The 12289-nt window shown below is 46.5% G+C and overlaps 5 protein-coding genes across 5 annotated transcripts; all 5 read left to right on the top strand.

Moving 5' to 3' along the window:
- The first annotated feature begins 1752 nt into the window (after positions 1 to 1752).
- On the top strand, positions 1753 to 5460 carry HD556DRAFT_1428056 (uncharacterized protein). Its single transcript, XM_041304678.1, has 14 exons — positions 1753 to 1812; positions 1878 to 1949; positions 2009 to 2050; positions 2101 to 2558; positions 2618 to 2836; positions 2909 to 3091; positions 3155 to 3351; positions 3401 to 3605; positions 3660 to 3820; positions 3879 to 3975; positions 4030 to 4209; positions 4264 to 4464; positions 4516 to 4851; positions 4904 to 5460. The coding sequence occupies exons 4-14, from the start codon at positions 2103 to 2105 to the stop codon at positions 5348 to 5350; spliced, it is 2682 nt and encodes an 893-aa protein (XP_041151781.1). The 5' UTR covers positions 1753 to 1812; positions 1878 to 1949; positions 2009 to 2050; positions 2101 to 2102; the 3' UTR covers positions 5351 to 5460.
- A 14-nt stretch (positions 5461 to 5474) lies between these two features.
- Positions 5475 to 5648, top strand: HD556DRAFT_1251532 (uncharacterized protein; the record flags this gene model as incomplete). The annotated part of the gene is made up of 1 exon (XM_041299021.1): positions 5475 to 5648. A coding segment is annotated over one exon (174 nt), but the record flags the coding sequence as incomplete, so codon positions are not given.
- Positions 5649 to 6270: 622 nt separating this feature from the next.
- HD556DRAFT_1451951 (uncharacterized protein) lies at positions 6271 to 8175 on the top strand (the record flags this gene model as incomplete). The annotated part of the gene is made up of 7 exons (XM_041308063.1): positions 6271 to 6399; positions 6463 to 6912; positions 6968 to 7222; positions 7288 to 7407; positions 7455 to 7469; positions 7519 to 7902; positions 7948 to 8175. The coding sequence occupies 7 exons, from the start codon at positions 6271 to 6273 to the stop codon at positions 8173 to 8175; spliced, it is 1581 nt and encodes a 526-aa protein (XP_041151779.1).
- Positions 8176 to 8542: 367 nt separating this feature from the next.
- HD556DRAFT_1206414 (uncharacterized protein) lies at positions 8543 to 8770 on the top strand (the record flags this gene model as incomplete). Its single annotated transcript, XM_041296482.1, has 2 exons — positions 8543 to 8589; positions 8647 to 8770. Coding segments are annotated over 2 exons (171 nt in total), but the record flags the coding sequence as incomplete, so codon positions are not given.
- Positions 8771 to 11044: 2274 nt separating this feature from the next.
- HD556DRAFT_1466793 (uncharacterized protein) lies at positions 11045 to 12258 on the top strand (the record flags this gene model as incomplete). Its single annotated transcript, XM_041308374.1, has 3 exons — positions 11045 to 11846; positions 11902 to 12174; positions 12228 to 12258. Coding segments are annotated over exons 1-3 (901 nt in total), but the record flags the coding sequence as incomplete, so codon positions are not given.
- Positions 12259 to 12289: the final 31 nt, after the last annotated feature.

The following is a 12289-nucleotide window of genomic DNA, read 5'->3' as shown; positions in this document are numbered from 1 at the left end:
CGCTAGTGTGTTTGCAATAAAATGAGGTTGTAGAAAATAAAACAGCGAAATGACTCACTGTTGCGACGTGCCGCTCAGTCGACTACGGCTGGCAGACCGAAGGTCCATTACTCTAAGGTGCGCAGGTGAGTCATGTGGTTGCACAGCGACCTGCTCACACTCATGCCAGGTGCACAAACGAAGCCTGAACAGCAATCTCCAGTTGTGCTGCAGGATCCCCCCAAATTGCTACATGCACTAACAGACATAGATGCTGTCAAAGCAGCGACAATGGCGAGGAAGGAGAAATGCATTTCTGTGCAAAGGTGATATGAAATCTTCTGAGGGGGATCTCAAATGATATCTCTGAGGATGGAGGAACACTGTAGGACGATGACCAGGTTTTATATGCTGCATACACTCAGTATGGGCACGATTCTGAACAATTTGGCAGAATTGTTATTGCTATCAGATGGCAGAAATTTAGGCAGAACCTACAGGAGCACGTTGAATTGATTACGACCAACTGTATACTGCATGGTCGGGTATGAAAAACCGGCGAGATACATGTTGTTTATTTATGTCGATGAATAAAAAAAAAGATACTGTCAATGTCGTGTACAAGGACCCGGAACAAGGAGTGAGTGAGAGAAAAATGATATGAAATATCGACCGAGTAATGCATGTCGGAAGTATTGACGAGAATGAGCATCAACTTCTCGACTTTGTCGCTGCGCCGCGGCTGGCAGGGTCACTGCGGGTTCAAATTATGAAGCGATGAATGAGAGATCGGGATGAGAAACCGGGATTCGAGTTCTGTGGTTAAGAAAAGAGATGTTACATAAGACTCTGCACTTGTGAGAACGCGAAGAACAGGAAGTTATGTAAATGAGTGCCTACTAAGTACTATAGTAGATGTCCTAGAGTTCAACCAAGTACGATCCATCTTCCGTCATGTGTATTAACAATTTTAAGGTGATCATCTTCGTCAAATCTGGTGCAGGAGCCGTCGAACTGGACAAGCTCTTAGTTTCATGTAATTTCCCCAATCATTCCTTGTCGGAGATTCTTTGCCGGCATTGTAATGGTCACGTGTTACGATGCCCCGCAAAGTCATTGTGATCTGAATTACGATGCTTTAGGCGGAGTCTCAATATCATCCTGATTCAGATTATGACTCGTACGATGACTTATGCCTAAGGCCTAAGGCCTAATAGCCTGGACGTGCATCAACCCACCCAACAATTCTGGCTCTGTACATCGCTTCGTTTCCGATTCTTTGTGCTGTTTTCATCTATACTCTTTATTTTAAACGACATCCTTGATTCAATTGTCTTGTTTCATTCGGCTTGAATCTGAATCGCCTGTACACCAAATCGCATACCCACAACTTCCGTTCGTCTGAATCAATTCTCTCCTGCTATCTATCTGTGAGTCTATAGTCAGTCTGAACGAGACTCTTTCCCATCCAAAACTTATCGCATTTGCGCTCAACAGTTTTGCCAAGTATCTTATATTACACTCGAACGAAACATATCCTTGATCATCGTCTGTTTTGTCTTTAACAGTTGATTTTTGGTATGTACTCCATTACTAACAGCCTTTCACTTTAATAATCTACTGAACCATCAGCTTGTTCGTCGCTTGTTTGCTACTTGATATCAATGCCTAAGTCAAAGCAACGGGCATCAGAACTCGCGACATGTGATCGATGTGGGGCGAATGTTCGTGCGCGCGGGTTAGGATCGCATTCAAAGTCTTGTGCAAAGAAAGAAAAGGAACGGCTGGAGGACGAGGAGTTTGCTGATATAGTTCGGAAGGCCAAGAAGAAAGGTGAGTGCTCAAATCAGTCGTCTTTCAATCATGCACTCAATAGATAGTTGATATCTGCCATACAGAACTTCGAAGGCAGCGACGCGAGATTCGCAATAATCTACAACGTTTGGAGGATGCGCAATCATCTATTGCAGGTGGGCCCTTATGTTTCAATGATAGTACTATGTTTCTAATTGTTCTCATCGCAATACAGTGAGCGCTACTGCGATCTGGGCAGATCCAGATCCAGATGTTGGTATGTTCAATTTAATTAGATTGATTATGTACTGAGACTGTCAATATCAGAGATGCAAGGGTCATCGCCTCGACAATACCCACCAGTGGACCATGACGCAGCCTTACCTGACTTTCACGAGGCCGATTTTGCTCCCAACGAGCCCGATCCTGGTTCCAATGAGCCTGATCCTGGTCCCAACAAGCCCAATCCTGAGCTCGATGATATTAAAGTCGAGTATCATCCTCACAGCCAAATTTCTTCCACTGTACACCACTTCTCTGAGTTCACCCGCAGCCGCATGACAGAACATACTGTGCCTCGTAACAATACACCTTGGGAACCCTTCCGCACGCGGCTAGACTTCGAAATAGCAGAGATTGCACTTGAAGCTGCGATGACGAAGGATCAAACCAATCGCCTTCTGGATCTCGTGCACCGATCTGCTAGCGGCAATGATAAGTTCACGCTGCAAAATCACGATGAGGTTCGCTCCCTATGGAACCTTGCTTCGCAACGTTATACCAGAGTGAGTATTGTCTCATGTACTAATACTAACATGATAATAAACTGATTATCAGTGCGCAGTTTCAGAATGATACAGTGTCTGTTCCATTTGACAGTGAGGTGCACGAATTCGAGATGCATTACCGCCCTCTCTGGGATTGGGGACTCGATTTATTGCGAGACAAATATCTCGCGCCTCATTTCGTATTCGATGCTCAACGTCTCTCGAAATTCGACGGAGAGAGGTTTGTACGTTTCATTGACGAACCATGGACTGCTGATGCATTTTGGAATGCACAAGTATGTTTCAAATCTTGTTTTATTGTTGTTTTAAATTAATAGTACAATGTCAAACCGTTGTAACTGTACTAGTCCCAGCTTCCCTCAGATGCGAAACCACTGGCATACATTCTTTATGCCGACAAGAGTAAACTATCGTCATTCGGGACCCAAAAGGGCTACCCAATTATTGCGCGTATTGCCAACCTACCTGTTCACATTCGCAACAACAATACTGCCTTGGGAGGTGGTCGCGTCGTCGGTTGGCTGCCCATTGTCAGTTGCATTGACAAGCTTGTTGGGTTAGTATTAGTATTGCTAACTGCCGTATTGATTTAGATTGTCGAGAATCAGGAACATGCGAAAAAGAAGAACTACGTCGACTTCAAAAATGCTGTCTGGCACACGTCATTTTACCAGCTTCTTGCCTCAGTTGCGCAGCACTCGAATACGGGTTATTGGTTTGAGTGTGGAGATGGAATCCAACGTCGTCTCTGGCCTGTTATTTTGATCTTAAGCGCTGATTATGAAGAACAGTAAGTACCACATGCATTTACTATTGTGAGGCTTATGTATAAATTGTAGATGTATCATGGCGTTGATCCGTGGACTTAAGGGAAAATTCCCGTGTCCAGTTTGCTTGGTTCCGCAAGACGAGCAGTCCGTTCTTGCTACCCACGAGTTTCGCACACGCCACCAATCTGAAGATGTACTTCGCACTGCAAGATTGAAGCCTTCTGAGAAGGAAAAAGAGGCTCATCTCAAGGCTTTCTCGCTCCGAAATGTTGAGGTATGCAGTTCCTGCTGTGATATCTATCAAATACTGATGTAATTCAATTGTTAGAATGTCTTTTCGAGAGTTCGTCACGTCGACGTTCATCGTGCACTTTCTTTCGACCGCCTTCACACAAATGAGGAAGGGTTATGGGGCGATCATTTGTGGAAGGAAGTTAAGTTTTGGATTTCAGACCTCGGGCGCGATGCAGCTGTCAAACTCGACAAAAAGTATGTATTGTGATTACCATGATACATTGTTGCTACTTCTGACTCAGCGTCCTACTAGTTTTGATGGACTTCCGCGATGGCCTGATTTAACACATTTTTCGTCTGTCGTCGCAGTGGATTTCACTGATGGTACTGTTCTCGGGGATCTGTCAAAGGTTCATGTGCACATTATAAGCGGTTTTCGGCACTAACACAAACTTACTATTTAGATGATTGTCTTTGCCGCACAGGATATATTTACTTCGTCCCGCTGTAAACTGGGACACTTACTCCTTCGCTGCATTCGCCACTACATCGAGTTTGATATCTATGCCTCGTTAGAAGTGCATACAGAGCATACAATCGCAGCTGGGAGGTTGGCAGTGCAAAAGTTCTCAGAGATAATGGCCGTAAGTCACTGTATTGTTCTGGTTTTCGATGATGATCAGCTGACACATCACTAGGAATATATTGCCCAATCACAGCCTGAAACCCTCAAAAATTGGAACTTTCCAAAGAAACATTTGGTCTCTCACATATTCGACGATATCATATCGAAAGGTGCGACACGTAACTACAGTACCAAACCAAATGAAAAAATGCACGGCTCGTTGCGAAAAATAATCTTCAACGTACAAATTTCAAGAACGTCGCTTCTCAGGTTTGTTACTTGTAACTATTTGTCATGCAGATTCAGACTTGTTTTATTGTTACAGATTCTGCACTATGATGAATGGCTTCTGACCTCAACATCTATGCGCACTGAACTCGATGAACTTGACGAGTACTACAAACGAAACACTTGCGACCCGGAGACTCATGAAGCGCTGGACTTGGATGACACTGGGGAACCCGAATCTACTACTATCCATGCTCATTTAGGTTCGAGGCAAGGCAACCACTCGTTTTCCGATATCATGCTCTCGCACGGAACTGACAGGGCCTTCACCAACTTTCGGATGAAGCTAAATGGCTTCTTAAATGGCTTTCTACCACAGCACAATATTCCATTGCCGGATGGAAAGTGTATTCACCTGCGCACAGAAGATATGGTATGCTAATTTACTTCTCATTCAATTCATTATACTAATACACTACTATTAGATAACAGTGTTTCATTTCTTGCGTGTCAACTACGAATCAATAGTCGACTGGCGCCTGCACCGAGATTTACTTCGGTGCAACCCGAAGTTCTATGGATTGCCAAGGTATGACTGCGTCATCGTGAAGACTGCCGACAAACCATTTTTCGCTCGCCTCGTGTACATGTTCAGCTGCTTGATTGGCAACACTGATTTCCCTCTCGCGCTGATTCATCCTTATGATGTTGGTATCGCCAGTAGTCGTCGAAGGCGAGATAATGACATGGGACTGTGGCGTGTGCGAGCCAAACCTCGCATATCCTCTGAAATCATCTCTGTCCAATCGATCATTCGGGGTGCTGCTCTCGCAAATGATCCGGAAACAGACGGAGATTACTTTGTAATTCACACTGTAGATACTGACATGTTTCTTCGAGTCAAGGCTCTACAAGATCAACCAAGCACTTGATCCACTACCGCTTTAATACTGGCTTGAGAGCCGCAAATTTGCTCCTGTAAGTAAGCCAGGTCCTGCCACATCCCTTTGAGAGCGACACTTCACACTGTCCCATATGCCCAGGAACTGACGAGACCATTACCTATTTGACTGCCCACAGTACAGATGCAAACGTCACATATTCGCAAGCACCGTCCGACAAAATGCAACATCCATCACGCACATACTCACATCCAAGAAAGTCACACCTCATCTTAACCACTTCGTAAATAGCACCGGCCGCTTCAAACCTACATTTGGTGAGCTGTAAACTTTGTATAAGAAAATATACTAACAAAACATATAGATATACCATACACCACTCCGTGACATAATCCCCATCATCATACTCTTCGTCGAAAGCGTTTTCTCTAGTCCGCTGTCGCATTATGGTGCGCGAGTCTTAGTGCCATGATGGAAAGCTCGGGCAACCGAACAACTACCATGTTGATGTCTAGGCGGTGTTAAGGGTATCTTGGAGCACACGCTCTTCAAAGGAACTTATTTCCCAACTTTGGTGGACCATCAACTGTGCTAACGTCTATGTCGGTTTCCAGGTCCAGCCTGCTCTGATGGGCCTTTCCATGCACGGCAATTACAAACAGCCTTTCGTCAAACATTCTTCATTTTACATATGTAAGTGACCTCATTATTTCTGAATCGTAAGACTTTATCCGTCCACGTGTTGATGTGTAGATTTGAAACGTGTACTATCACACATCGACCTGCAACATGTTGCGATGATTATTATGTACGTCCTCATCGCGTGTAAATTACTGTTCAATTTAACTTTGTTGGTCGCAGCCTCATGGCCTCAACACGATTGCATAAAATGGCACCGACTGCGAGACGGACTTGACACCCTGCGACGACCCACCTCTCAACACCCTTCAATGTCTGACTCTGGTTCGAATTCGATATCCTTCAGTTCTGATTCAGGTTCAGACTCGGCAGATGAAGGCACCCAATGTCAGCCTGTGGCTCCACCGAGCAGTGGCGCCTCTATTGAACACTACCAACAGGTACGCTTGTGCTTTTGTTCGTATCACATATTCTAAATTCTAACATACTTGTTAATACATTAGTATATCAAATATCTCCAGCTTCAACAAGGGCAGCTCCAGCAGCGGAATGCATCTCTGAATGAGAGCAATGGCATTCTGGCTGCACAACAGCTGAAACGTTCTCGTAAACGCCCTCAAACATTGTCGTCTAGGGTATCGTCAATGTCGCAAACAGCATCTGCGATACTGTCCGCATCAGAATCTGCTGTCTCAGCTCCTGCCTCATCGACGACGAATGATGTTGACAAGCTCATTTTAAGCCTGGCGAAAAAATATGCATTAACTACCGAGATGTTTCTCCCTGACAAGGTTATTTTTCAAACAGACTGTCCTGATCCTGCAGTCGACTTCTCGAATCCAAATCGTTATGCGAAGAAGTCTACAGCAAAGGATGCACTCGTTGCTGAACTCTATGCGTCCATTGACCACACGTTGCACGCTCAGATGCGAACAAATGCATTCTTCAACCAGGTGCACAGTTTTTCTCACTTCAAGGCTTTAATATTATAATAAATACTTCAATCAGTTCGGGAGCGGAATGCAGCAAGCTCGCTCATCATTTCTAAACAGCCTGCGTACTGTTGCAGGCGGCATCTTCAACATGCCCAATGAATTTTTCATTTCGAAATACGACCGAACTTCCCTCTCACAGGTCACAGACTTGATCGGATGGGAAGCAGGCAAAGGCAAGGCCTATGATATCTTCAAGGCGCCCATACTTTACCCCGATCATATCGTGAATGAGAAGAAAATCTTCAGGAACTGGATAGTCATCGCAAAGGTAAGGTCAGTTTATACTAGTAACAGCGGATCTGGCTACTCATATGTTGCTTTGAAGGCTATGAGGTTGCGGTATGCGGAAAGATGTCATTGTATTCCAAAGCACGTGGCGGACCACCTTCCTACGCTAAGATGTGGAAGCTCACAAGCTGCACTCCTGGCCTGATCGCATTTAGCGTCACATCGGTAGGGTCCCAGTCATGTCCTGTAGATCATATTCATCCTGTCCCCAGACCAGGAATTCTCGGGTGATGAGTTGGTGCCATTTCCTCGATCGCGTATCACTCCCTCTTTCAGACAGTCAAGAAATTCTTCGTTGTTAAGTGGAACCACCAGCGCATCAAATCGGTCGTCGAGCAAATCAATGGATACGTCTTTGATGGTACCGTCAAGACGCAGCCATCCAATGACACTCAGTGCACCATGGAGCAAGTCACTGAATCACTTGATCGTGTTATGGCCGCGCTGGACGCCAGTGATTCAGACTCAAACGATGATTCAGACTCATTGGAATATGTTAACTTGCCGGTACAGGCAGCTAACATCCATCCGACTGTAACTGCAGCTGCAGCTGCAACCATTTCAACCTTGCAACCTAAGACAGCCGTTGACGCTCCCCAACTCGAAGCCGCAGTCCGCAACCAAAGCCGCAGTCCCGCAACCCAAAGCCGCAGTCCCGCAGTCCGAAGCCGCAGCCCCGGGGCCTATCATTCAAGTTGATACTAGCCTACAACCTTCCATTTCAACTCCGTGTTTTTCAACTCCTATGGCACCATGTGTAGAGACTTTGGTGGATGCCCAGGGTCAGAGCGAGGACGTATCACAGCTATTGGGCTTGTTACTATTGCCAAACCTCAGGCAAAGGCATCCAGGGGCAGGAGGAAGCCCAAGAGTCAGACATTGGCCAGTGATTCTACCACTATTCGCCGCTCCTCACGTCACGCTGTAGCATGATACTTCTGTCTCCCTAGTATTGCTATTAAGATCTGATCACACAATCACTAGATTCTAGCTCTACTGTAATCCGAGTGTTTGGGTTACTATGTGTTGCTCCTTCGTACAGCTTTTGCAATCTCACTGTGCCTTCATCCCAATGCCAACCCCAACGACGACCTGTTTGTGTACCGGATACAGGCAAATTCCTCTCTCTTAGACTGGCGCCTCAAACCCATCACCAATTCTATCATGTCGTAGGAGCGCCTGTCTTCCAGCGCGAAAGGTCGAGTTCAAGCCTCGGACAGATCGTGAAGATTGCTAATAACAACTAGTCGTGAAGGGTATGGACTCGTCCGAGTTGTGGAGGTGGTGAGTCCTGGTTGCAACTCCTTTGTGGAGGAAGGACGATGAAGGCAAGACCGTTTGCAACGCGTAAGTTCTCATTTGTTGTTCCTTCTATATTCGTACCTATCTCTTATATACATACAGATGCGGCCTCTACTATAAGCTTCACGGCTCTGCTCGTCCCATTAGTATGAAATCCGATATTATTTGGAAGCGCTCTCGACACGACGCTCGTGCGCAGCACTCCTCCCTCACCAAGCCCCCAAGCGCATCTAACATGCCTGGCACTCCTTCCGTTATGGAGGAGACAGTTTCAGAACGGGTTCTGGTGCGACAAGCGCAGGTACTTCTTCGTCTTCGCGGCGCAGCAGCATGGACTCGTCTGTCCACACAGTCGATGCGGGCACTGTTGTGCCACACCCGCCACTATACTACCCACCAACCCACCATGAGACCCGCACCCGCCATGGGGGTGTGGGTATACCTGCGGGTGTGGGTGCGGGTGCGGGTGATGCTTGCGACACCCACGGGTACACCTGTGTCATTCCCTAGTCGTTGGTGGTCGTTGGCTCTCTCGATCTTGTTCTCTCGCTAGATGGGGTTCATGCCGAGATTTTCACGGTGTTAGTAGTTGGCTCTCTCAATCTTGTTCTCTCACTAGAGGTCTCTGGTCCGTCATCTTGAGCTCGTCAATCACTTGTTGGTCATGTCTGAGTTCGTTCTTGCAGCCAGCAAGAATGATGGGAATGCCAGCACAGAAATGCATCACCTCAAAAATCTGCACATTGTCCAGAGTCGGTGAGTCGACAGCAAAGCAGATAAGAACAATATGTCTTGAACTAACTGATAAGATCTGAAGCGGTCATAGTCTTCTTGCCCTGCTGTATCCCATAATAGCACATGACAAGCTCGATGTGCTTTCCGTCAAGCACCATCTGAATCACTGACGATAGTGAGCTTCCTCCTTATTTCAGCCATTATTCAAACATAGAAAGTAGGATTGCATGGATATTGCATTACAATGAGTTTGCGGCCATTCAGATGCCTATAGTAATACATGTTTGTCGCCAATTTAGCCCTTTTGCTATGATTATTTCCTAACATGGTAATTTATTTTATGTCATTGAGTTTATCATTGATAGTGCTTAGGTTGACGATTCAAACTCACTTTTGTTCCTCAATGTCGACGTCCATGTTCCCATCTGGTCCTGGTGCCTTCAGCCTCCCCTTCATCACTCCAACATAACCTTTGCTGCTCTCATTTTGCTCCAGCAACTCAAGGTACGCTTGATTTTAAATTGCCCGTTTCCCTTCTGAATCCATTTCATCTTTTTTAGACTGCATGTCCAGAATTCTGGTGCCTTCAACCTCCCCGTCATCACTCTGTGACTTTTGCTGCTCTCATTTTGCTCCAGCGACTCAAGGTGCGCTCATCACTCTGTTACTTCTGCTGCTCTCATTTTGCTCCAGCGACTCAAGGCGCGCTCATCCGTCTGTTACTTTGCTGCTCTTGTTTTGCTCCAGCGACTCAAGGTGTGCTCATCACTCTATTACTTTTGCTGCTCTCGTTTTGCTCCAGCGACTCAAAGCGCGCTCATCACTCTGTTACCTTTGCTGCTCTCGTTTTGCTCCGGTGACTCAAGGTGTGCTTTGTTATATGTTGTCCGTTTCCCTCCCATCTCATCTCTTTGCCTGTCCAGAGTCGGTTGCGCCCCCCATCACACCAAGCATCATCACTTAGACCCTGTTACTCTTGCTGCTCTCGTTTTGCTCCAGCGACTCAAGGCGCGCTCGTCACTCTGTTACTCTTGCTGCTCTTGTTTTGCTCTAGCAACTCAAGGCGTGCTCGTCACTCTGTTACTCTTGCTGCTCTCGTTTTGCTCCAGCAACTCAAGGTGCGCTTTATTTGTGTTACCTATCTCTTTTCGATCTCATTTTTTTGCGTGTCCAGAGCGCACTTATTCTATGTCGGTTGTTGGTCATGAGCAGGCTTTATGGTCCGGGCAAGTACGGAGGCGAGGGGAGTCATTTCTGTTTTCACCATGCATATCATAATGTAGATTAATATTTGTCTCACAATAACAATTGATATGCGTTGAACATTCATCACCACCTTGCTGGAATGATTATCACGACATTAAGACCTCAGTTGACAACCTTACAATGTGCATTCAGACCACAGGGCCGCCATTAAAATGCCCACTAATACTCGGTGGGTACCATTAAAATACCCATTGATATTAGGTTAATACTTATTAAAATACCCGTTATATCATCATGTTCACGTGCATTAAAATGGCGCGAGGTTCATTAAAATGCTGACTGTTTGATCATAATCTATGGCAATGGGTCCGCGTCGTTAGACCATTTTAATCGATTAAAATGCCGTAAAAAAAGTTCCGACAGACAACTCAAATTAGAAGACATGAACAACATGCGGAGGGATCGCATACCGCAAGAATCCCAGCGTTGTAACTTGTCATGGTCCAGGAACCTGCGCCAATACTTGACTACATTGGCAGCTACATGATTGGCGGTGGTGGCTGCTGACATAAAGTGATTTTTCATACACGTGACTAGGCGCGTCGCGATCGAGTTCGTTTATTTCGTGGCAGTGCTGATTTAACTGGTATAACAGAGTATAAATACAGCGTGCCTACTACAAGATACGTCTCCCATTTCCCGTCCTCGATTTACGTGCATTACTTTCTTCACTACTCATTCTCAACTTCAACTCGCCTTACAATATGATTTCCGCTATCTTCGACGGTGCCGCCCATGTCACCGTCGCTGGGTGCCTCGGAGCATTCTTTTTCAAACACACTGTGGTGGATCGGACGTCCAAGGCCATCAAAGAAGCAGAGAACGTCACCGCTGGCCTGGTCATATCCGAATTCTGTATTTCTGTCGCGGTACTAGTTCTAGCTTCCAACGAGACCGCCCGGATACTCCTCAGTAAAGATGGTCAACCCCCTCCGAAGCACAATTTAGCCAAGCTCAACGCGCCTCTCATTTGCAACAAAGTGTCCGATTTCTCTACTGCAGCAGACTCAATTTCAATCGCAACCGAACCATGTAGCACTCCGCCGTCCGTATCAATCGCAACCGACTCTTGCAGCACTCAGCCAGACGTAATAATTTCACCGAATCTAATCGCAAACGACTCTTGCAGCACTCAGCCATCTAATACGTGTTCTACTTTATGCACGCCAATACTGCCGACTTCGCCGGTTCCGAACACGAAGCGCCTCTCAATGGATTCTGACACGACTCTCGTCGATCATCATGACGACTTCATGAAGGACTTCTCTGGCGTGGACCTTCAGGAAAGGAATATCCTCCAGGTATAAAGTCACACAGTCTCCCCATTTTTATCGCTCAATGTTTGAATCTTTGTAGGACGACAGCGACTGTTCCAGTGGCGACCTATTGCAAGGCACGAAACCACTCGCGATCGATGACTGGAGTGGACCCTCTCAGCGGACGCAAGTCCAGCCAATCACCCTGGAGGACGGACGCCTGACGACCACCGACGCTTCGCTTCTCGTGGACGCTTCGACTCATACGATCGCGACGCCCTCTCTTGGCAGCATCCCAACTCAGATCGTCTCGCCTCAGCTGAAACCCCCGGATACGAAACGGCATCATAATTTCCGCCCGGGAAGACACAAGGTATGGACATGTTCGTTGCGAAGCCAAGTGCTGCACTCACCGTCGTTTGTTAGCGCGAATCTAGATCTGCTCGCTTGGCCGCTGCCCGTGGCAGCATCGAATGCACTCGCTCCAA

Source organism: Suillus plorans (genome assembly GCF_016647745.1).
Source record: "Suillus plorans strain S12 chromosome Unknown HD556scaffold_172, whole genome shotgun sequence".
In the NCBI taxonomy this organism is placed as follows: Eukaryota; Fungi; Basidiomycota; class Agaricomycetes; order Boletales; family Suillaceae; genus Suillus; species Suillus plorans.
Note: the sequence above shows the minus strand (reverse complement) of the source record. Positions and strands in the feature narration are given on the sequence as shown.